At 37.0% G+C, this 26,800-nt stretch overlaps 1 protein-coding gene across 1 annotated transcript in view; it reads left to right on the top strand.

The window, feature by feature from the left end:
• jmjd1cb (jumonji domain containing 1Cb) overlaps nt 1-26,800 on the top strand; it is a 131,689-nt gene that overhangs the window by 55,291 nt on the left and 49,598 nt on the right. Inside the window, 3 exon segments of the mRNA XM_051922830.1 lie at nt 16,949-17,073; nt 18,548-18,691; nt 25,015-25,342. Coding sequence (XP_051778790.1) covers nt 16,949-17,073; nt 18,548-18,691; nt 25,015-25,342 — 597 coding nt within the window.

Below are 26,800 nucleotides of genomic sequence, written 5' to 3' on the forward strand. Positions count from 1 at the left end.
AGGTGGCTTGGCTTTTCAAATTTCACATTTCTGCCATTGTGTACATTTGTTTGGCTAGGCAGGTGCAGTATTGTAATGTTAACTCAGTCTAATAGTCACTGCTTATAATATAGTTTTGATGTATAAGGAAATGAAAATATTTGGAAGACGTCATTGTTTGATAATCTTGAAACGTAATTAGAAAATATCGTTAAACTTCTTTCTAGGGCTTTATCTTTTAAATTATAAGGTAACTGATAACATACACTTTTTATTGCTGGTATAAAAGCATTATATCTTTTTTGTATATGTATATCAGTTTAACATCAGAAGGTTGTGTGGGTGTTTTCAATATAATTATAAACTTTACAGATGCGGCATCATATCCATCATCCCAGGTTTGAATACAGCTCCCAGTTATTGTTGTCTATGTGGAGCATAGATGTTCTTTCTAGTTTCCCATCTAAATGCTCTGGTTTTCATCCCACAACCCAAAATGTGGTGTTTGGGATAATTATTGATTCTCAGTTGACGCAGTATGAGTTTAGGTGTTTGCATGAAGGGAATTTGCAGTGGACTGGTGCTCCATTTAATGTAGGACTGCTTCTCCATATAATGTAGGACTGTTTCTTACCTTGCAGCTAGTGCTTCTGCTATAGGATCCGGCTCCCCAAGATCTAAATTAGATAAACAGGTTTGAAGGAATAAGTGTGTATTTTTTAATTTAAATTTATTTTTCCACAATTGTGGAAAATTTTTATGATCTCAGAAAACGTATTGCTAAGTTTTATTTACAAAAAAATTTGTGTGTGGTTTCTAATGGTGGTGTGTGGGATGCAACAGGGGAAACATGAAACAGAGGTGTTACATACTGAAAGTGTTCACTTCAAAGCCAAGAATGTTCCTGAAAATTTAATTTGTATCTTAAGATTGCTTATGTATCAGAAACTTCTGTATCCATATTGTTTTCTAATTCTTACACTTTGTTTGTGAGACTCCACCATTTAAAAAAAATAATCCAGCTATCATCTTTACTCCAGTCCTTCACTCCCACTGGCATGGTTTATTGTAGCTCATTTTCTGAATGGCTCGGTTGCGATCATGTTTTGATATCGAGTCAAGTGTTCAGGCCGTAGCTTTTCCCCATTGAAGATTTCATTTTTGTAAGGATTTGGACAAGTAAGCTTCCGTTTTAGCCGCGATACTTCCATCTGTGACTATTAGAAGTATTAACGTCTGTGCTGTTCCTTTCCTATATGACCCTGAATACACTGATGATGAGCTAAAACAGACTGAAAACAGAGAAAAAAATGAAAGATCTGAACAGAAGGCGGAAGATTTATAGCCTGAAGCTGCAGTGAAGTTCAGGACAACTGGCGGTTGGTGGGGCACTTGTGGAAAATATAAAATAATGCCTTTGCTTCATAGAGTGGGACCTACTGCTGTTGTCACTGCATAGCCGTCTTTGTCGTACAACTCTTCTGTTTGACTTACTGATAAGAATGATTGGTGTGGAGTCATTTTTCCATTTTCCAAATTAAACTGGAAGGGAGAAAGCAGTACATAGCATAGTGCTGATTTTTTCAAGCTCTTAAGATACTATCTAGGAGTTTTCAAGATTTCCTTTGTTTGATGAGGAGTTTCCCCAGGTTTTTCAGTTTGCCTCCCACACCCCAAAGACATGCAGCTATATTATAGCCCAATAGATTTCATAGGACATGTTCTAATATATTCTGCTGTGCAGCTACAGTGCATTCAGAAAGTATTCAGACCTCTTCACTTTTTTCATATTCTGTTATGTTGTAGCCTTATTTCTAAAATAGACATTTTACTTTGTACATAGATGATTATCTCTTTTCTGCCGATCCTCTCAAGCTATGTCTGATTAGATGGAGATCCTCTTTGGACAGATTTTTTTCAGGTCTGTCCAGAGATGTTCGATTAGGTTCAAGTTTGGCCTCTTGCTGGGCCACTCAAGGACATTCACAGACTTGTCCCCAGGCTACTCCTGTGTTGTCTTTGCTTTGTTGTTAGAGTCATTATCCTGTTGGAAGGTGAACCTTCAGCCCAGTCTGATGCCCAGAGTGCTCTGGATAAGGTTTTAATCTCTGAATTTCGCTCTGTTCTTCTGTTCCTTGACCCTGATTAGTCTGCCAGTCTCTGCTGCTGCAAAACAACTCCACAGCATGATGTTGGCACCATCCTGTTTCACCGTTGGAATGATATTGCACCAGTGATGATCAGTGCCTGGTTTTCTCCAGCCATGACGCTTAGAATTGGGACCAAACACTTAATTTCCGGTTTTATCAGACCAGAGAAAATTGTTTCTCATATTCAAGAGACTCCTTTATGTGCAAAGTCCAAGTGGTGGTTTGTGTTTGAGGAGAGGATTCCCTCTATCCACTCTTCCCAAAGCCCATATTGGTGACCACACATGGTCTTTGGAGCTCAGCCATAGTGACCATTGTGTTATTAGTCACTGCTCTTATCAAGGCCCTTCTCCTTATAGTTTCTCAGTTTGGCTCTACGAAGAATTGTGGTTGTTCCAGATTTGATCCATTTGAGAATTATGGAGACCTCTGGTCACTTGGGAACCTGTAATGCTGCAGAAACATGTTGTAGCCTTTCCTAGTTCTGTACCTCGAAACAATCCTGTCTTTAAGCTGTGCTGAAAATTGGCTTAATTTTTGCTCTAACAGACATTGTCAGCTGTTGAACCTTATATAGACAGGTGTGTGTCTCTGCTAATCATTTCCAATCAGTTGAATTTATAAGGTAAACTCTAAACAAGGTGTAGAAACATCTCAATAATGATCAATGTAATAGGATGCGCCTGAGCCAATTTTCCAGTTTTATAGTAAATGGTCTGAATACTTCTGTATCAATGTGATATTTATTTTTTTTTATTTTTAATACATTTGCAAAATGTTCTGAAAATTATCATTATTGGGCGTTGAATGTTGCTTAACGAGCAAGAAAATTTAATTTAAACAATTTTAGCATAAGACTGCAACATAGCAAAATGTGAAAAAAGTGAAGGGGTCAAATAAAATTTTATTTGTCACATACAGACTATACATACAGAACAACATGTAGTGAAGTGCTTAGGTGTTTGAGTCCAATTACTGTGCCTTTAAGAAGAATGTAAAGGAAAAATAAATTTAAATAATTTCTAAATATTCAGAAATCATTAATAGAATTCTAAATATGTGATAAATAGTAAATAACTAAATAAATAACGTAATAACTTAATGTTAGAGAGTTTTCAATAGGACAGCATGTAATTCTAGACATTTTATATTTCAACATTTAAGCAGTGGTTGTGTTTACCTGACCGCAGCACAGAAAAGAGGCTGTTGTTGGAGTGGCTGATATCATGAATAATTTTCTTTGTCCTGGTCCAATATTGCTTCATACAGATGTCCTGGAAGTTAGACGGTGCATGCCCAGTAATTTGTTCAGTTGACCACACCACTCTTTACAGAACCCTGCGGTCCTGCTGCATTCTGTTTTCAAACCAGGCAATATTTCTTGTCTGAGTACTGTCAATGCTGGATGCATAGAAGTTCTTTAGTGTCTTGGAGGGCAAGCTGAAATCCCTGAGGCTACTGAGGTGGTAAAGACATTGCCATGCCTTCTTTGCCAAGGTGTTGATGAGCTTGGATCAGGTCAGGTCTGTTGTAATGTCGAAAATGAGAGGGTGAACAGTTTCAGATCCATCAATCTGAAAGCTGTTAATACTGAGAGGTAGGTGGGCCTCTGCTCTTTTCTTCCAAAATCCACAATCACCTCCTTTGTTTTGCTGACATTCAGGAATACACAGCAGTGTGACACTCACATTTCATCCAGGCAAGTGAGCCCATTGCTTTTAGATATCTGGCCAACCACAGCTTTGTCATCAGCAAACTTGACAATGATGTTAGACTCATGTGCAATTGTATGTGTAGATGGAGTACAGTAGTGGACTCAGAATACAGTCTGTGTTGAGAGTGAGGGATGATGAAGTGAAGCCATCCACTCAAACCACCTGGGGTTTGCCTGTCAGGAAGTTAAAATTCCAGCTGCACAGTGAAGTCCTTAGATACAAGCTCATGATCTTGGTGATGAGCTTAGAGGGGTTTATTGTGGTAAATGCAGCACTTTAGTCAATAAATACATTGCATCATTCAAACGACGTTACATCTTTTGTTGTCTAGGAGGGGGAGTACTGTATTGAAGATCAAGGTGATGGCATACTCTGTAGATCTACTGGGGCAATATGCAAACTGTAATGGAACCAGTTATTTCGGCAGAGTGGAGCATATGTGATTTTTGACTAGCCTCATGAAACATTTCATTACTACAGGTAATCGTGCAACTTGACTAGTCATTCATGCAGGTTGGATAGGCTTTCTGAACAGGGATAATAGTGGATCTTTTAAAGCATGTTGTCATGACAGACTGGGTTCAGGAGATATTAAATATTATTTTAAACACTGGTGCAAGCAGATCAGTACCGCTCTTGAAAACACATCCTGGAATTCCATGTGGGACTGTGTGGGAGTTGCTACATTCCTGGTGTTAATTTTCTTGAAAGCTCTCCTTACTCTTGTTCTGACAAAGTGAGCGCTGTTTCCTCATTGAGCGGTTCTCACGCAGCAGATATGTTGGACTGCTGGCTGGTATTAGCGGAATTCACATCAAAGCACACAGAAATTAAATTAATCTGCCAGAGAGGTGTCTGAACTTACTGTGCTAGGAGTAGGGGCTTTATAGTTACTTTTTTTCCCACTGACCTTGACATGTGACTAGGATCAATCTGTTCGAAATATTGTTGCTTAGTGACTTCTGTGGTTTTCTGTAGATTGTACGAGGCGGCTTTGTAATTGTTCATATTGCTAGATATGAGCCCTGAGTTGTATGCAGTGATGCAAGCATTTAGTGCATCACAAGTGGTTTTCTTCACCCAGGATTTCTGGTTTGGGTAAGTCCTGATGTTGAATTTTGGTGCAATGTCATTTATTAGAAATCCAATATAAGAATTTAGTTTCTGTAAACACATTGATATGCCTGTATATATCCCATTTGGCAAAATTCAGCGCATTCTTGAGAATCGCCTATGATTGGTCTGTCCAATGTGCAACCTCACACATGACTGGAACCTCCTGCTTTAACTTTTGCTTGCATTTGGACATAAGAAAGATGGTGGCACGGCCAGATTTGCCAAACAGTGGCAGCTTTTTTTGCCCAACTGCCGTCTTTATATGGAGTATAGTAATGGTCAAGTGCCCTGTCTGCTCTGGTAGAACCTGTAATATGCTGATAAAAGTTTGCCATTACCTTTCTGAAATTATTCTTGTTAAAATCGCCAGCCACTATGGGGGCAGTGTCTAGGTTTTCATTCTGGTGGTGACTGAGTTTCTCATACACTTCTATGAGGGCACTGCTTGTGTCTGTTCGAAATGGAATATACACAGCCGTGACAAAGACCTAAGTAAACTCCCGAGGAAAATAAAGTGGGCTGTATTAGATTGCCTAGAACTACAGATTGGGTGAGTAGTAAGTAGTGTGACAAGACTGTTACATTCCTCAAGCAGACACAGGTACTGCCAAGATGGAACCATATGAGACACTCAGTAGTCATCAGAATGAAAACCTGTTGCACAAGTTGTTGTTGACTATGAGACCCACGACACCACTTTCAGATTTACCAGACTACTCTGTTTTGTCCATACAGTAAACTAATAGTGATTCAGCAGGCCGAATCACATGATCTGGTACTATCAAAGTCAGCCATGTCTCTGTGAGACCAATGATGTTACAGTGCTGAATGTGTTGCTGGTTAACTTTATCCTTACTCTGATAGTGTCAAGCTTGTGCTCCAGTGACTGAACATTGGCTAGTACGGCAGTGGGCATTAGTGGATGGTGTGCTCATGTCCTTAGCCTGTTTTGCATTCTGGTTCATTTCCCTGTTTCTTTCGGTTGTGTGTGCTGCTGCTGTTGCTGCTTTTTCAAAGGATCCTTGGAAAGCAACCTTGTTTGTGTTGTCAGTCCATCAGAAAACACACACAAACCTTTGTGAATTCATACAGGGAAAGTTTAGAATCACCAGTCTTAACTAAATTGTATGCATTTTTGGATTTGGAAGAAATAGAAAAATGTACCAAGAAAAACCCATAGATGTAGGGGGATAGCTTAAACACTCCCTTTAGACTGTGACCAGGCATATGACTTGTATCCACTCTGCTTCGTGACGTCAGAGAGCACAGCTGTGTGCTTTACTAGTTGTTGCTTCTGTCATAAATGTTTCTAGAGGTTAAAAGTCTTGGTGAGAAAATACAAAAAGTCACAGAGACTAATTTCTCACACCTTCTGATGTTTGGACCCATGAAGGAATTGTGCTTTCTTAGTTTATATTAGTTAGAGAAAGGTAAAGGCTTGGAGAAGTGAAAGGTACAGGAATGGCAACAAATCCCAGAAAGCCCAGCAGCTGTAGACTTGGAGGTTCATTTAAAAGCCAGTGGCTAATGACAAATCAAAATGTCCAAGAAAAGAAAATGGTGACAAGAATTTTTTTTAAAAAGTGAGGCAACAATATGAAAAATGAGAGAGAAGGAGAAGTGAGTTTTTATCAAATTCTCTCGTTTTTTCTTTGTCTCAATTATTTTAATGCAACACTGGTTGCAGAGTTCAGCATGTGAATCTTTGCAGCACTATTTATGAACATGAAAAAAAATTGCATGCACAAGATTTGTTTCCTAGCTCTCTGCTCCATCTTGTGGATAGAAAGTACACTGCAATGCAAAATGAGTATAGAAAAGCCATGGTGCTGGGAGATTTCAGCTGCAGCCATCATCTGCCAAACAATGAGCTCCCAATACTTCGTATACTGTAATTATGAGATTATTTGAGACTCTAGAGTAACTGCTTAGTGATCATGCCAATTTATTTGTATTTAATGTTTTCTTTTCCCAATCTTTTTATTCTTTGTAGTTACTGTCACTCTTTGTAGTTAATGATACATCACTGGTGAAATCCTGCAGGCGAAAGTGCATGGTTTTATCTAGATTTGTACTGACTGATCGATCAGTGATTATTTTTGTTTTGTATTTAATAAACAATCAATTTTATGCTAATATGTGAGGTAGGTGTAAGCACTCTGCTGGAATGTTGCATCTTAATAAGACATAAAGGCTAAGACATTATAGTGGAACCTCGGGTCATGACTGTAATTCGTTCCAAACTCTGGTCGTAACCCGATTTGGTCGTGACCAGAAGTAATTTCCCCCATAGGACTGTATGTAAATATAATTAATCTGTTCCAGACCGTACAAACTGTATGTACATATATTTTTTTTTTTAAAGATTTTTAAGCACAAAAATAGTTAACTATACCATAGAATGCACAGCGTAATAGTAAACTAAACGTAAAAAACATTGAATAACACTGAGAAAACCTTGAACAGAGAAAAATAACATTGCAAGAATTCACGCTATATAGCCTTATGAACCGCTCGCTGTAAACACTTTTTTTTTTTAATGAGTTTTAAGCACAGGGAAAAACATGAACATTTGAAAAATCCTTAATTTAATAAACAACGAAGAAAAGTAACATTGCAACAATGCACACTATGAACCGACCGCTGTAAACACTTTTTTTAATGAGTTTTGGCTTGTTCGTCACCTGAGTGTGTGGTCATGAACAGATGCAAAAGTTTGGCAAACTTTTTGGTCATAACCCGATTTGTACGTGGTCCGAGACGTTCATGACCCGAGGTTCCATTGTATCTGTTTTCTGGTAGCCTTTAGGTGGATAAGAAAAGATCAGCTGTTTTAAGATAGAATTGCTATTGCTTGATGAATGTGCTTTTTATTTATAATACACTGAAAACTGCAAAACTGAGCATTGTTACTGCAACATTCAATATCTGAATGTAATCTAAAGTATGACCTTCATACCTTCATTGGATACTGAGACTGACATGTTGATGTTATCCATGTGAATGGAAGTGAAGCAAGTACTGCGTGTTTTTGGTTACTGCTGTATAAGTTAATTAAAATACAAGTTTTGTTTCTTAAATCGTTAAAACCTCATCAGACTTTCTTCTAATTCAAAGAATCTTGGTGTCATCTTTGATTCCTTCCTTTGTTATTCCACCAACATAAACCACATTAAGAATCTTTCTTTCTTTCACCTCTGTAACATATCCCATGTTCGCTCATTCCTGTCCTTTTCTAATGATGAGGAACTTGTCCATGCTTTTTTCACATCCTGCATCGATTATTGTAACTCCCTATTGGAATGTGTCTCTTCTAATCTTATATCATTGCTCCGGCTGATTCAAAACTCCAGATCTAAACACTAGCGTGGAGAGTCGCTCGTGTACTGAAGAGTCTATATCATAAATTTACACGGCGTTTAGACACAAATCGAATGTATGTTTTTATTCTAAAGTAGTAAGAATAAGAGCAGCTCACTTCTCAAAATGGACTCATTCGGGGTCGAACCCGTGAAGTTTTGATTACCAGTCAACATTTGATACCGTTGCGCCAATGAAGCAGGCGTATCAAAGAGGTGTGAATGTCAAACCCTAAAACGGGTTCTTTTTCTGCAGTTATATTCTTAAATAGAAGCGCACTTGTTCTGTTATATTTGTACTTTATGTGAAAGTGTTTATTTGAGATTTGGACTAAAGGCTTCACACATTAAACACTTCATGTCTACAATTTGTCAATTATTACTAAAACATGAAAAAACATTTGTTTTAACGATGTGTTTACATAGATTGTTGTAGACATGTAACACACATGAAATGCATATGTTCCAAATAACCATATCTATACTAATAAAAGGCAAAGCCCTCACTGACTGACTGACTGACTCACTCACTCATCACTAATTCTCCAACTTCCCGTGTAGGTAGAAGGCTGAAATTTGGCAGGCTCATTCCTTACAGCTTACTTACAAAAGTTAGGCAGGTTTCATTTCGAAATTCTACGCTTACACTTCCAGCTGTAAGAGAAGGAGCTCACCAACTTTTTACAGAGCCCCACAGCCCGGTCAATTCTTGGATCCTTCATGGCATTCTCTTCAGGAAATAAACATGATCAGAAAAAAAAACAGTAAGACACAGGAAGACTCTTGTTGTTTATGCAACTTTTGATCAGAAGTAAAAAAAAAATGTTTTTTATTTCACTAATTATATACACCTACATAAGACAATTATCAAACATTTATTAATAAATAATAAACACTCACTTATTCTAAACTCATCTGGGTTCACAAACATTAACATAATAGTATTTGACTAATCAAATATTTTTTAACTTTTAAATGTATCTAATTTGATAGATTAGCAGAATAAAAATGATGATTATTATACTGTAGACATATGACTCATTGTCATTATAATGTGTCATTATAATCAGGGGTGCACATAACTTTTTGAGTGTGTTCCTCAGGTGAGTAGCAGGAGCTGGTGTTTGGTACGCACTCTGCAGCGAGGTCTTAATAAGTGCAGATTGCTCCCTTAAGGTTTTGTGGTTTTTATCGTCATTGTGCAACTTGACGGAACACAAAGTTGCGTCTTGAGCATAATATGCATTAAACAAATGTATTGCGTTTCATTAAAAATGGTATGAAAGAATCAGTTGTTCTTTTGTGATAAAACCGAAATAAAATAAAATAAAATGCTATTTGAGTACGTATCTAATATCACGTGAGTGCGTGGCGCTTAAATATCGTTTAATAAATAACGTCACTGAGTAAAGACTGTTGGTGAAGAGCGCACTGTCATTTGGCCGTCTTAAAGTAGCCGAAAATGCGCACAGCTGCGCCTCATTTAAAAATTACCACTGCCACAAGCGGAAAACACGCAAAATTATTTTATTTCAAAACGAAACCACTTTGTATGGTGCTTTCCGCCGGTGCAGAATAGGGTCCTGAGTCGGAGGAATGAACACTTTTCGAACATAAACGCAGTACCTAAACCGAAAGGACATAAAACAAATGGTGAAGGTGAAATTTTAATCGCACGCTGTCAAAAAATGGTCACAGTCAAGAGCTCTTCTGTTTTGTACGCGAAAGCACTGTAGTAACAAAATGACGTTACGCATTCATCATTTTTGCCACGCATGCATACCTGCGTACCAGTTATGTGCACCCCTGATTATAATATCACTAAAATAACAACAACAATTAATATTTTTATATTGTCAAATTGTTTCAATATATCCGGGGAAAAAAACATACGACTTACCGATGGCTAAATGAAGTCTGTGACCAAAGCAGTGTAGCCTCGGCCAGTTATTCACAGATGCTGCCCTAATCATATTAGCTGCGTTGTCCGTTGTGATGCACACAAGTCTTTCTTCCACCAAGCCCCAAGTGGACATCGCTTCTTTGAGGCCCACTGCAATAAACTCCGCTGTATGGTCTTGTGGGAAAAACGAAGTTTGCAAAAGCTTGCTTTTCATCTCAAACTCGCTGTCAATAAAATGAACTGTCAAGCTCAAATACGGTTCCGCAGTTCTGCTTGACCATAAGTCGGTCGTGGCAGCAAAATATTCAAGGCTGAGCCTGAGAATTTCTCTTTCTATTTCTTTTCGGCATTTCGCATACAGCGAGGGCAGCGCAACATTGGAAAAATGGTTGCGTGAGGGAATGCTATATCTTTTATCAAGTGTTGCGATCATTTTTTTAAACCCCTCACTGCTCACGGTGGTTATTGGACACATATCCTTGGCTATATGGTACGTGATCGCCTCTGTTATTTCCCGGTGTCTTTGCGAGCTAGGCAGATATGGTATTGCGTTGAACAATGTCCCTGATATTGTTGTCTGTGTTGTGGATGGCTGGTAATTTTTTGTTGTTGCTGTTTGTGCCTTCAATCGTTGAAATTCTTGATAGTGTACTTTGTGGTGGCTTTTAAGGTGGTTGATGAGGTTTGTTGTGTTACCTTGGGACGTTTGGACAGAACAGAAGCAAAGTTTGCACAAGACTCGTACCTGATCAACATCACATTCCTCGAAACCGAAATAGTTCCAGACAACTGAGTATGACCCCTTTTTAGGAACTAACGATCGCACTTCTGCACCTTCCTCACGTTGCTCCGCCATCATATGTTTATTCTGACTGACTGTTATTGCTGCTATTGACTTCTACTGCTTCAGAAAGCGCTTGCAATCTAGACGCAGTAACGTCATAGTGACGCAGTCCAATCCGTAAACTCAGCCCATAAAAAACAGTTTGGTCTTTATACTGTAAAATCGCGGCGATATTTATTAACTGATCGTGGTCATAAATATCGTTATCATGAGAAAAAAAAAGATTAATCGTGCAGCCCTAATATATGTACATATGTATATATATATATGTAGATGTGTAAATTTGTATTTGTATATATATGTATATGTGGATGTGTATATGTATGTATATAAATGTATATGTAGATATGTGTATATGTAGATATGTACTGTATATGTATATATATGTTTACATAACCTCTTTAACACACTACTTCTTCGCTGCGAAGTGTGGGTATTTTGCTAGTAGTATTTATAAAAGGTGTCATTTTGCTTGACTTCTTACTCTATACAACTCTAAGCAACTGACACACAGGTAAACAGACTTGAGCTGAGAAAACTGAGGTGGTGGGGGGATGTGATAGTAGTCTGCTTATCGACACACGGCGGAGAAGTGTGAAGGGATTTAAGGTGGGATGAATCTATGACTTTTTTTGTAGGCTTTGGTAATTCTAGTGTTAATGATGTGTGAGCTGAAATTATCTCGTATATCACTCACTTTGCAATCGGAAACATGCCTTGAAAGTCCACTCATTCACTGTTTCATGTAACCTAACAGGATAGACTACTGCGCGTGTGTAAAACGTGTGTAAAGTGAGTGCATGGACTTGCATGGTCAACCCACCAGGAGTACAGAGCCCTATAGGTGCCTGGCAAAAAAAAAAAACAGAACAAACTATTTTTATTTCTGCCAGATGCATTTGTCTATCATGCATGTTTTACATTGCAAGATGTCTTGGTTGGGAGTCCTTGGTTCCAAAGCACTTTTCTTTTTCATTCATTATTTAAAACACTCGCATAGAAGCCTGTCTCCTTGCCACGCTCCATCCAACCCCAACTTGTGTATAAACAATTTTTAAGCAATGATGAAGTGGAACAGAGATGCTGTGCCTGCCTGTAAATCCCAAACCTTCTCTTCAAACTGATGTATGCATCTGAACTAACCACAGTTGGATGAAAAGGAAAAAAGTCTTTTGGCAGCTGTTTTAAAAAAAAAAAAAAAAAAAAAACGGATTCAGGGAAAGTGGATCTCTGCACACTGCCATTGAAAAAGAGATCAACAGCTATTTGATGATACCAGAGGTGGACAATGATGTATATCTACTTGAGTGGTGGAAAACAAAAGTACATTTCCCCAGTTTGGGGAAACTTGCAAAAAAAGTAACTTTATATCCCTGCCTCAAACAGCTCTTCTCAGAGGGCTTTCAGCATCGGAGGAAGTGTTGTAACATTTAACCGTGCTGCTCTGAAGCCAGATGTTCTGGACTGACTAGCTGTTCTGTTACATAGCATGAAGTTTCCTTAGTAGAATTTAGTATTTTATTCCCTTTGGGTTCATATCTGGTTTACATTAAGGGTAAGTGTCTGTTTAAAATGCTTTCATTCTAAAAACTTTTGCTGTTGTTTTGTGTGAATTGTGTAAATAATGGTTTACTCATACTTGCACTGTTTGCTCTCAGTAATACTTTGACTGGTGATCTTAATGTTTTTGTTATTTTACTTCAGTTTTAAGTAAGTAGGTAAGACCAGTTTTCCTTAACTGTTGTTTCCATTAATTTCATTAGTAAGCTACAATTAATACCTTATTATCAAGACCAAACTAGATCAATAAGACTTTTACAGACAAATTTTTAACACTAGAATCCCTGAAGCCTGCGAAAATACTCATAAAGTCAACCACCTTAATTTACTTGCACCTCCTCATCACTGCGTTAATCATGCACTGATAGTGCCTTTGTTTTGCAAATGTGTCAGTTGGCCGCAGTGAGGCAGCCTGCTATCCCATCCCCCACCGGGTGGCTGAAGTCGGACACAAAATTCTCACAGCTGAAGTCTGTGTATCAGGGAGTGAGGCGTCTGGAATTGTATAGGAAAATAATACATCGTTATTTGAAATAAATATATTTGATGTGTGTTGCGTGTCTGCATTGATCAATATAAATGAAGGATGCCATTTCTTGCGAGGAAAGAAATGTTGAACACATAAGTAAAACAGAAAATGTTTTCGTATGTTATTGTAATAGTGACAAAAAAGTCCAAATATCAAATAAACACTTTCACAAAAGGTATAACAGAACTAGTGTACTTTTATTCAAGAATAAAACCGAAGAAAAATACATTCTTAAATATACATGTTGCTGTCAATGTGTGAAAACTGATGGCTAAATATTAATAGATACGAAGTAAAGATGTTTTCTTGCATGTGTGTGCTTGCATCTTTGATAGTGGAAAATGCGGCAGTCTCACAGATATCTGCTTTGGTGGTGCAGGGGTAAGAGGAGGAGGAGTCGAATGCCCTGCATTGTAGTAGATAATTGGCAGACCTGGAGCAGGTGTCCTTTATGGACATGGTGGTGTGTGAGGAGACTCCAGACCAGACATATAGAGATAATTGGGCCATAGTCCAAGTGCAAGGCAAAGGGTGCATACTGTCCCAGTGGCACAAACCTTAACATTAGAAATGTCAAACTGTTTTCAGGTCCTTACAGAGCTGGATGATGACTATAGAAACTCTGAGTTGTTAGGCAGATATGAAGCACCACAATGGGGCACATCAAAAGAAGTTCCCAGAAAGAGAGACATTGTGATAGTGGGAGACTCGCTTATTAGGGGGATTGAAGTGCAGGTCTGCACCAGAGCCAATGTCTTGCACAATGTACTGTTTTGCCTGCTGGATACACAGATGAAAGACCCTGGAAGGGTGGATAATCATCCCTTGGCCAGAGCAGGGATTGAACCAGTTGTCATTGTCTGTGTTGGAACAAATGACATACTGTACATAAGAGCAGTCTCTTAGTTCTGCATCCCAGTTTTAAAGAGTTAGAAGCCAGGCTGAGGACCAGAACTGACAAGGTAGCTTTCTCTGGTAACAGACTACAAAGGAGGTAACGAGTGATTTGGAAAATGTAGAGGGTGAACTACTGCTTAGATTAAAGAAGCTGAAATCAACAAATCATCAGGACCAGATAATAGTTATCCTTGAGTACTTAAGGAGATTAGTAAATATATAAAAAACCTTGACACACATATTTTTAGGAAGTCACTGCACACTGGGGAATTCTAAAAGTCTTAATTAAAAGAATATACAAACAAACATCATTACATCTTGCCTGAAGAAGGGGCCTGAGTTGCCTCGAAAGCTTGTATATTGTAATCTTTTTAGTTTGCCAATAAAAGGTGTCATTTTGCTTGACTTTTCACTAAGAATATACAAACAAATACACTGGTCAAACTAACATGCACCATTATTTTAAAAAAGGCACCACCATGGATACTACCCTTAAATACTGAGCAACCAATTACTATTAGTATAAACCTTTCTGCTTAATGATTGATGTGATGGCCTTGGTTGTTTTTCCTGGAGAATGAATTAGAACTGGAAAATGCCATACCCATTAACTGCAAGCAAAAAAATAGAAATATTAATAAATCATAGAAAACAGCACCTACAGTTCAAATGTGCATGTACCACTAAAACTGTTTAATTTTTTTTTTTAGTATGTTCCAGAATGTACTTTTTCAAAACTAAATTTTATTCTAATTTGACAGGTCTAATATTAGTACACAATAATCAACTTTTGTAATAATTGTATAAACTCAGACATGTGAAAGCTAACGTAGTTTTCATGTGTCTGCCTTTTTTGTAATAATAGTGTAAACAAAAAAAAAAACGTCCTCAGTAAAATTGAATATTTCGTCTGTCAACATTTTTATAGAAGTTGTCAAATCCGCTGCTATGAGTGTCTACTTAGAGTGTGTTGGAGGTTTTTACTCGATAACTAAGATCATCTTTGTTTCAAAAGTCAGTCAGATTAGTCAGTCATCCTTGGGTCTAAAAAAAAAAAAAAAAAAATCAGCACGGCACATTATTTCAGCACATTACATCAAATGCTCCCAAACTAAGTTATGTATACCGAACTTTTATTTTTGCTAAGAAAGTCTGTTCTTTTTTGGATGTAAAATTAAATTATAGATAGATAGATAGATAGATAGATACTTTATTAATCCCAATGGGAAATTCACATTCTTCAGCAGCAGCATACTGAAACAATAAATAATATTAAATTAAAGAATGATAATAATACAGGTGAAAAAAACAGACAATAATTATGTATAATGTTAAATATTAACGTTTACCCCCCCTGGTGGAATAGCTTAAATACTGTCCTCGTGCCTTTTTCATATGTAACAGTAAGTTAGTCTATTTCAGCCCTTTCAGTCTGTCCAGTCATTTCAATTTCTGAATGCAAATTAGAATTAATCAAATAATAACATTATTTGTTTGAAACTGTTAATTAAGCAGTGCTTGTCAACAAATTGCTACCATTCTTAATTTGAACACAATGAAATGAACGAGCAGAAGGTTTCTCAATTTAAAGCACGTTGAAAATCATCTGTTTCATTACTGGGTGATTTGGAGGTTGCAGTGGTTAGTGGTACTGTTTCATGGATCCAGCATCCTGCATTCAGATCTTGTGCCCACGATTGTCTTTGTGTAGTTTATGTGTCCTCTCTGCACTGTTTTTTCTCTGGGTACTCTTGTTTTTCTGCAATATTATCAAAGGCACAAGTATTGAGTTAATGGGCATTTTCTAAATTGGAGCTGTGTGTTATTGGGCCCTGTGATGGACTGGTTCTCTATCCTCCACTGATTTCAAAGCTGTTTGGATAGGCTCCAACCCTCAAGTGGAATAAGTAGGTTTGATAATGTTATATTTCATTAGTTTAGTAACTGTTGTCTAAATGTTGATTTTCACCTCCATCAGTTTTTATACTTTTTTTTTACAGCACAATTCAGTAAATCTTGTAATTCCCTCTGTTTATATTTGAATCTTGGTTGCTTGTGTGGCATAATGCACACGTCAGATATATCCAGTCCTACTGTAAATGCACAATAGGAGTTGTTCATGTCTCAACATTTTAATTGTACTGTGCTATTAAAATTTAACTTTTAGTTTGTTGACCATCCTACTATTCTAAGAACAAATAAACTGAATGTTGTGCCTGCCACTAAAATGTCATAAATATACTTTCATGAGAAGCAATATACAGTGTTATATGTATATTTTCACTAATTACTACTCCACCCAAAAATAACTTATCTGTTACACACACCATTCTGTTGAACAAGAAAATGTTATTGTTGTGTTTTCATGGAGAATTGATATATCAAATTATCCACGCATACATGAGATTTTGCTGGAGTGGTTTATTTAATAATATTTTATTAAAAATACATGTGTTTGGGATGTTGTGAGTATAAGACTGGATACATGATGTGGAATATGTGACATGAATAACATTAGAGGTTTTTTTTTGACCTTCTGTTTGCTGTTACTCAATATTGGCCTCCTTTGAACCCCATGGTGTTGGGAACATTATGTCTGTTGTCCATGAAAACATAAGAGCAAAACGTTTTCTTGGTCATCATTACAAACAAACAAGGTGAGTAGCAGATTAAAAAAAAACTTTTTTTTGGGTAGAATATGCCTTTAATGACTATTTACATTGTGTGTACTTTCAGAAAAAGCTCTTCAATAAAAAATTTTGCACTATGAATTTTTTGTATATTTAAATTCAAATAATTTGTGCATATTGTCTGTTTTCATCCTTTTTTAATTTTTCTATTTCTTTCTAAATATAGCAGGATAAATCTTAATTATTTCTGCATGTTTTTGTTATAGGTCCCTATTCTTTAAATGGCTACCGTGTCAGAGTATATAGACAAGACTCGGCTACTCAGTGGTTTACTGGTATCATCACTCATCACGATCTCTTCACCCGCACTATGATTGTGATGAATGACCAGGTATGATGTTAAATATGCATTTATATTTTAAATACTTTAGAGAGAAAGAAAAGAAATTATCTATCCTTGTATCAGCAAGTATTCATCAGTTTCCATTACTGTTAGGTCATAAAATAAAAAAGCAAATACAGGTGGAATCATGTTATAACAAAACTCATGGGACCATTAAAGTATTTTGTTATGATGAAAATTTAATTAAATTCAATAAAGTGGGAAATGCACTAATCTGACTGGAGTTGCTGGTGATTTTCCATCTTCAACAGCAGTGGCACAAGTACAGCTCCATAGCTGCTGTGCTGCTCCTGGTAAACAGTAAACCAAGGGTGAAGTAATTGGTTTTTCAATGAAGGATCAAGCTTACAACAGGTCTTATTTTGAATGACTTTTTTTTTAGACTGTATTTGCCTTCTCTATACAGTAATAAATTAAAGTACATGTATTTTCCTTGAAAACTTTGACTAACCTTCCTGTTTCTCATGTAACTCCATGACCCTAGCTGGACAATACTTCTTAAACTGCAAAAACGTTTTACTTAAAAATGAAACTTTTTTTTAATAGAAAAACATGTATGAAAATACAGAATGAAAATGTTATGTTGAATTTAACTTTTTTTTTTTTTAATAGAAATACAGGTATGAATACCAAATGAAAATGAGACCTAAGATGTAACTTTAATAGAAATACAGGGTATGAATAAAGAATGAAAACAAGACGTTAGATGTTTCTTTTTTTTTTTTTAATTAGAAATATAGGTGAATGAAAATGAGACATTAGATGTAACTTTTTTAAATAGAAGTACAGGTATGAAAATGAGACGTTAGATGAAGATTTTGCTACATCATTTTTCTTCATTCTGGAATCAGCTTTTTTCAGGATTGCTAATTTTTCTTTCAGTGTAACCTGACACTGTTTCTCACTGTTTTTGTTCATCTCAATGAAAGCTTTGAGAACCACTATGAAACATTACCAGTACAGTATCTGCACACGACACAACTACCCACATGGACGCTAGGTGGAGCACTGGCTCAGAATTCGGCTATGTAAATTATGTTGCGCCTACATCCTCGCTGAACCTTGCTGAGACTGCCCAAGACCAGAAATTTTGCAACATTCTGTCAATCTCTTTTGGTCTAACAAGAGGCAACCTGTTGCAGGGTTCTCAAGACTTGCTGAAAAATGTAGGTGTGTAAGTATTTTTTGCATCGCATTATCATCTTCAGTAGCCAGTTTTGGTCAAGAAAACGTTAGTTATACATTTTATTAAAATGAAATGTATTTAACGTGATGTTGTGTGAACGTTTGGGCCAACAAAAAGTATTTATTTTCAAAATTTCACTACTTTGGTATTCACTGTAATGGGCTTTAACCTGTATTTACTCAGTTATGTTTTTATTGGTAAATTTATAAGTAGGTTCATGTTTAGTCAAATTTTTTATCTTACACATTTTAATTAAACATTTCATTATTTTTAAAGGTACTAGAACCACAGAATGTTGATCCTTCTATGGTACAGATGACATTTCTGGATGATGTTGTTTACTCTTTGCTGAAAGGTGAAAATATCGGCATCACTTCAAGGCGAAGATCTCGCTCTAGTCAGAACAACAATACTGCACATGTAAGTTGTGGTTATAAATACATGAACAAAACATCATTTCGATTTGCCTGCTATGCTTGAAATAATAGTGTCCTTCATCTATTTCTCAAAATGTTAAAGAATGTACTCTAATCTCCATAGTTAAATAGACAACAGTAAGAAGTATATTTTTAATATATTGATTGGGGTAAGTAAAGCAGGTTTCAGATTATGAAAGTTTAGATTCATTCAATAGTATAGGAATACTTTTTGATAACACCTATTTATAGCTGACATAAAAAGGCAGCTGTAAACAATTTTTAAACAATTGTTCTTTGCAAACGTTTTGTGGGTTTGTTCTGAAATATCTTTTGGTGCAGTACACAAAGTAACTGCTCATAAAAAGTTATCTTAAATATTTAAATAGGAAATAGATTCTCAGTGTTTAAAATTAAGTCACTAAACTACAAAATCACCACATTATTCTCTTATTTCAGTGAAGCAGTAACAGGTAAAAATACTGCATTTTTATTTTAGTTTAATGAAAAGGGCTTCTTTGGAGTAGTGGTGTGTCAATACAGTTTTGAATGAATTAAGATTGACCAGGGAAAAAGAACTCATGACATTTCTGAAAAAAGCCAAATTATATAAATAAAATAGTATTTGACCTAAGCTTCAAGCCCATTTCATTTTGTTACTATAATGATCTAGACTTGAACAAGTTGACTTCGCTGGAAAATAGTAGCAACTGTTAACCCTTTAACCGCCAACTCCCTAAATATTCCCCAAGCCAGGCGAAATCTGAACAATTTTTGTTTTTTTACTTTTTTACATTTTTTTTACATTTTTTACATTTATTCAAGCAGTATTGACCACTAAATGTTGTGCAAGTTGCCAGTGTATACACGAAATCTATAAATGTAACCTGAATTCTCAGCTAAGCAAAACATCTTGATACCAAACCGTGCCCTTTTCAATGGTAGATACTGTCGAAACTGTAAGCGGCCCTTCCACGACAATAAACTTTCATCAACTGCAACTGACGGTCCTGGCATGTAGGGCAACTGAACTGCTTCAAATAAATGATCAATCAAAGGACGTAGCTTGAACAAGTGGTCGCGGTTTGGATCTTTCTTATCTGGCTCGTTTCTGTTGTCATTCAAATGAAAGAATTTCAGCAGCAAAGAGAATCGGTTACGTGTCATGACAGCTGCAAAAATAGGTGTTGCATACATAGGATCTGTAGACCAGTACATCTCAATATCTGGTTTTCTGATTATTCCCATCAACATCAAAATCCCAATGAATTTTTTCATTTCGTTTTCATCAGTGTCAAACCAAGCACGAACACGGGAATGTGGAGGTAAATTGGGATTTTTCTCAATAAACTGTGCTGCATACAGATTTGTCTGATGAACAAAATGTTTGATCAAATCAGGTGACACAAACAGCTCATAAAACTGCTCAGCAGTGTAATTGTTTACATCAACAATAAAGCCACACGTTCCCTCAAACGAATGCAGAAAAGGTAGTTCACCACGGGCAGCAGCCCAGCTGAGATGCTGGGGATACACCCACTCAGCGCCGTCATCCGATGCCTCTTCATTCACAGTATCATGCAGCGCACGTTGCTGCTCATCACTGTCACTAAAATCTTCTTCAGAACTGCTACAATCATGATCAGAACTGTCCAAAATCGCCTGCAAAGCCTCACTTGAAGTCAGTTTACGTTTCGCCATATTCACAGCTGTTACATGCGAATCACGTCACATGACCGGCCAAAACAACCACAGACTTGTCGAAATACAACGTAGTAATAATACCCACGCCAAACCGTCAGTTATACTACTTGCCAGGCATTCATATAACCACAGGCAAATGTGCCGGATAATTCCGGCAGTATGGCGTTAGCATTAAAACAGCGGTGCCGGATATATCCGGCAGAGGGCGGTGAAGGGGTTAATAATGCTTTCACAAATTAGACGTAAGCAATTTTTTAATGTTATTTTAGGCTATTGGTCAGATTTCAAAAAATGCCAACCTTACAGGTAATGATAGAATTTGTGTATTTACAAAAATATTTTGCATGTGTTTCCAAATACTACTTAATTTTTTTTCTTACATTTGTTAGTTGAATCATTACGGCTAATGATAATTATCACTTAACTCACTAAAGATGCTCACCTGCTGCGTGTGAATTTTATGCTGTTTCTCTAATGGCATTAAAGTAGGTGGCTATTTTGTAGAACTGACCTAGTTAACACTAGAATCCCTAAAGCCTGCAAAAAAAAGTCTTAATCCTGGGCCATCTTATATTCCTTTGCACTTCTCCTTTAGCATCTTATGTTTTGTAAATGTGTCAATCAGCACAAGCAGCCTGTTATCCAATCCCTACCACTGCCGCAGCTCAAGTCCGACAAAACGTGCTACCAACTCAAGTCTGTTCATTTGGGTGTGAGGTGCCTGGAGTTGTATAGGATAAATAATATATCGTTATTTGGAACACATGCATTTAATGTGCGTTCTGTGTCTACAGTGATCTGGGTAAATGCAGGATGACAGGAAATGCGAGGAAAGAAATGTTGACCACATAGCTAAAACAGAAACTTTTTTCATGTTATAGTACTAATGACAAAATTTTGACATCAATAATGAATGTGGTTAAAACTGTTATCATAATTATCAGTATAAATAGCATACCTAGCAGGCAGACCTTGCTGTCATAAATGAAATATCTATGTCAAATTCTTGGACACACACAACAAAAGAGATATTTTGCTTTTTTTTTTTTTTAAATTTATTTAGCATTTCAATGAGGAAATACTGTTTTGTATGTTGGATCATGTCTGTTATTGAGCGTCTTGCCATAAATTAAATCACTCTGCTGATTCATTTTAAAACTACAAACTCAAGCTTATTGATGCCCCTTCAAACACAGCATATCATTATCTAACAAGTATTTAATCTTTTCCGGATTTTGATTCCTATATCCAGTGTTGCACATCTTGTATTTATAACTGTTGCTTATGTCAATATAAAGCATTTTACACATTGGTAATTTAATGTGAATTTTCCATGCGTCTCTGATAGTAAATTTAAGACACAATAGGACCTAAATCTTTATAAATAGAGTTGATGTTATTTTTGTTCCTTATTTAGTGTGTTTCCATTAATCACTGAAGTAATATGTGTGCTCTTTGTTAATATTTTACGGTGTAAAGTTTCAAATTTGAAAATATTACTAGTTTCTGTGTTACCATAGGAGGGTTTATTTTCCCTTGTAATTGCTGAACTTTTCTTTGAGTTGAGAAGGTAAAGAAAGATTAAGTTTTTACATACAGGCTTTCTGTTAGGAAAATCAAGCATTTGGAAATCCTTTAGATTTTCACAGGTTTATTTGTTTCTTTTAATATTATTTTAATTTCGTAGCAGGCTCAGTGTCATATTTATTTTATTGTGTCCTACCAAGATGCAAACATACAAACATATATACAGCGGAGAAAATAAGTATCGAACGCATCGTTTTTCTCAGTAAATATATTTCTAATGGGGCTTATGACATTAAATTTTCACCAGATGTCGTCACAACCCAAGTAATCCACACATACAAAGAAATCAAAACAAATAAGTCCGTAAATTATATGTAATAAACTGGAATGACACAGGGAAAAAGTATTGAACACATGAAGAAAAAGAGGTGCAAAAAGGCATGGAAAGCCAAGAAACCAGCTGAAATCTGTTAGGGGGCAGGATTGCTTACTAAATACTATCAGTGCAAATTAATATTACCTGGTTTAGTCCTAATTGATGGCCTATAAAAAAGGTTTCTCATTACTAAGAGAAACCTTAGTAAACCTTAGAAACCTTATGACACACAAGAAGCATCATGATGGGTAAAAGTAAAACATACTGATGACATTGGTTATAGACATGTTTCTAAACTTTTGAATGTTCCAGTGAGCACCATTGGGGCCATAATCTGTAAGTGGAAAGAACATCATATCGGCTTAAACTGGCCACAACCAGGTGCTCCTTGCAAGATTTTTGACAGAGGAGTCAAAAGAATAATTAGAAGAGTTGTCCAAGAGCCAAGGCCCACTGACAGAGAGCTTCAGAAAGACCTGGAATTAGCAGGTACAGTTGTTTCACAGAAAACAATAAGTAGTGCACTCAGCTGCCATGGCCAATATGCATGCTCACCGTGCAAGACTCTACTGCTGAAGAAAAAGCATGTTGAAGCTCATTTAAAGTTTGCTGCACAACACTTGGACAAGCCAATGAAATATTGGAAGAATGTAGTCTGGTCAGATGAGACCAAAGTTGAACTCTTAGGATGTCATTGCACAGACCATGTTTGGAGGAGAAATGGTACTACACATCATCATGGTGTGGGGTTGTTTTTCAGCATATGGTACCGGCAGACTTCATATAATTGAAGGAAGAATGAATGGAGAAATGTACCGGGACAATTCATGATAAGATTCTGCTGCCATCTACCAGGATGCTGAAGATGAAACGAGGGTGGACATTTCAGCAAGACAATGATTCCAAACACAGCCAAGGAAACTGTCAATTGGTTTCAGAGAAAGCTGCTAGAATAGCCTAGTCAATAACCCGACTTGAATCCAATTGAAAATCTATGGAAAGACCTGAAGATCAGAGTTCATAGAAGAGCCCCCCAGAACCTTCAAGATTTGAACACTGTTTGTGTGGAAGAATGGGCTAAAATCACACCTGAGCAATCCAATGGACTTGTTTCTCCATACAGCAGGCATCTTGAAGCTGCCATTACCAAGAAAGGCTTTTCTACTAAGTATTAAATAAATTTCAGTAAGCGTGCTGATTACTTATTCCCTCTGTCATTCCACTTTATTACAAACCAGTAATGGAGCACTGTACATGTGCAGTGAATACACTTGACTTGAGCTTTCATAGTTTTCATACTCTCTCTCTGTACACTTAGTATTCGTTTGCTCAGAGGTTGATGCTCTTGCTGCTTCCTGAGCAGCTTTTCTTTTCTCCACCCTAGCAGCCCGCTTCTTCTCTTCTTTCGTCAGCATCTATTCGCATTAAAACCGATTAAGTCAGTGTGTAGGTTGCAATCACTTAGTACGTTTTCCTTAATTTTTCACTTAAGCTGGCATTTAAATCATTCTTCAGGCAGATTGAAGACTTAAGATATGAAGAGGTAGGGGAAGTGACGGCAAAGGTGATAGGGATGAGAACGGCACTTGTACACATACACTGCACGACTTCCCTGCTGGCCGCTGCCAAGAGTTGATTCTACAATAAAGTAAAATAAAAATAAAAGGAGGGATAACCTTGGAGGTCAATCATCACCCCGAAAGCAGATAGTAGACTAAATTTCAGGTCAATCGTTCAAATGGTTTGCAAGCTACAGGTGATTTAAAATCCTGGACAGACAAACGGACAGCCACGGTAGAAGATGATTATATAAGAAGATTATATGGACTTATTTGTTTTGATTTCTTTTTATGTGTGGATTACTTGGGTTGTTACTGACATCTGGTGAAAATTTCATGTCAATAGCCTGATAAGACGCATTCAATACTTATTTTACCCGCTGCATATGTAGAATATGTATATTTTTTAAATATCAGTAACTATTTATCCTTGCTTTCAGCCTTGATTACCTGTTTAACAACACCAACACGCACTTGATTTTCTTTCTTTTGTTTTAATAGGGTGTAATTCAATTATTAATATTATATATTCTTTTCTTATAAACTTCAGATGCAGTTTGTTATGGCTTTTCCATTAATACTTTTAAATTTGTATTAAATGGCATTTATACTACACTGGAAAAGATCACAGTGGGTGTAGTGTGTTGATCACAGTCAGTGTGGAATTTACATTTTATCCCAGTTTTTGCGTATTTTTTCTCCAAGTAGTCTTGTTTTTTTTCCACATTCCAGAACAAGCATGCAAATGTAATTTGTGACTCTAATTTGGCCTTATTTGAATGGTTTGTGGGTGTGAACATGACTGTGTCCTGTGATGGACTGATACCCTGACTATGCCTGGTTCCTGTTCTTTTACTTTTGGCACATTTTCTTGTTAACTCTCAACTCTTGAGGTATATTGTTCAAAAATGGCTCGATCGATACTGGTACATAGAAAAATTCAGCTCTCTTCATTTTTATTTGTGCAGCCTTGGTTTTCCTAAAATAGCTATGACATCATTTGTAGTTTAAAAAAAAAAAAAAAAAAGCCAAATTTCCAAAAGTCATTATTCTCAAAATATGTTAGCATCTAAAGTTTGTTTTTAAGTTTATTTTGAGTAAAAGTAATTTTATATGAATACAAATAGGGAAACTTATTTTTACCCCTGCTTTAATCCTCAGGGTCATTATACACGTGCCCAAGCAAATAGTCCAAGACCAGCAATGAATTCCCCAGGGACAACTACAAAACAGGGACAGCAACCACAGCAACAACAGCAGATTCAACCGACACCACAGCTTCTGCAGCAGCAGCCGCCACAACAGCAGCAGCAGCAACAACAGCAACAGCAGCAGCAACAACAGCAACAGCAGCAGCAGCAACAACAACAACAACAACAGCAGCAGCAGCAACAACAACAACGGAGTTCCCGCACCAATAAACGTAAAGGATCTGATAGTAGTGTGCCAGATGAGGAGCGATCAAAAGAGGATAAACTTGAAAGAGGAGGTATGTAAATGTTTTTTGAAATGTTTTCCCATTTTAGAAATTTATATAGTATTGATACTTTATTTTATGTGATCAGTAACTGAATATTCAGGATTGTTCTTTATTATTGGCTTCACATACCTCAAATACCTTGTACATTTCAGGTACTGTTTAACCTTGTTATAATACTTGGAAATGAAGGCATATTACCTCATCATTAATGTCTGATTGTGTCTCATTGACCCAAGTCTTTTCTAACACACTTTGTACAAAACATTCACATAGTAATAATAACTATGAAAAATCTCTTCTGGAGTTTAGAATTCTAATGACTTCTCATTAAGTGATCAAAAAAGGTACATGTCTTTTATCAATTTAAGTTACTGTAATTAGGTTTATTTATCTTTATATATAATCTTCATTTGGATCTTGATCTTTGTTTGTCCGCGAATTCACTGCCTTGTGTGGTGTTCCTGGTGTGTTCAGTAGAGGGCAGTAGTGATGGAGGAGGAGAGGAAGTGAGGGGGAGGATCGTTGGATGAGGTTGGAGTGTGGTGATTAAAGAGGATTGAACTAAAGAAGACTACTTGCTGTTTGTACTGGCTGAACGCACAACACCTTGGTTGTTAACTTTTGTTTACAAACACTGTCGATAGCACTCTTTGTGTTTAAATCTGGCGTCGACACCGTGCTTTGTGTTTAGATCTGGCGTCGACACCTGCTTCGTTGTCGCGACTGTGGTTTTTTTGTGTTTCTATCGACCGTCGTTGGCAGCACTTCGTCCAAATCGAATGTTCACTCACTTCTTGGAGTCGGCAGTCAGAGTATATAAGTCGGGCACACTTCTGTGATTTTCCATCAGTCGGCGTTTGGAGTTCAAGAAAGAAGCATTGGTTCTTCCTTACTCTTTGGATTGCCACAAAGCAACTTGTGAGATTGGAGAAAGGTTGAGAAGAGATCGTGAGAGGAAACGTTAAAGACGCATACAGCGCCACCCCGCTGCCTGCGCTTGGGAAAGGAGATCATAACCTGGTTCAGCTTCAGCCTCACTATAAACCAAAAGTTAGAGTCCTACCTGTAACCAAACGATCATTCAGGAAGTGGACCCCGGAGGCTGAGAATACTCTGAGAGAACTTTTTGGAACTACAGACTGGGATATCCTGCAGGGATCTCATAATGAGAACATTGAGGAAGTTGTTGACTGCACTACTGACTACATCAACTTCTGTATGGACATTGTAGTTCCAGTAAGAACTGTACGCTGCTATGCTAACAACAAGCCATGGATTACAAGTGACATCAAGGGCCTTTTGAATCAGAAGAAAAGGGCTTTTAAAGACGGTGATCAGCATGAGCTCAAGCGCGTGCAGAAGGAACTCCGAGTCCAACTCAGGGCGGCGAAGGAGCAGTACAGGAGAAAGCTGGAGCAGAAGTTGCAGAATAACAGCATGAAGGAAGTGTGGGATGGGATGAAGATC

Source organism: Erpetoichthys calabaricus, chromosome 2, assembly GCF_900747795.2.
Source record: "Erpetoichthys calabaricus chromosome 2, fErpCal1.3, whole genome shotgun sequence".
NCBI classification, from domain to species: Eukaryota; Metazoa; Chordata; class Cladistia; order Polypteriformes; family Polypteridae; genus Erpetoichthys; species Erpetoichthys calabaricus.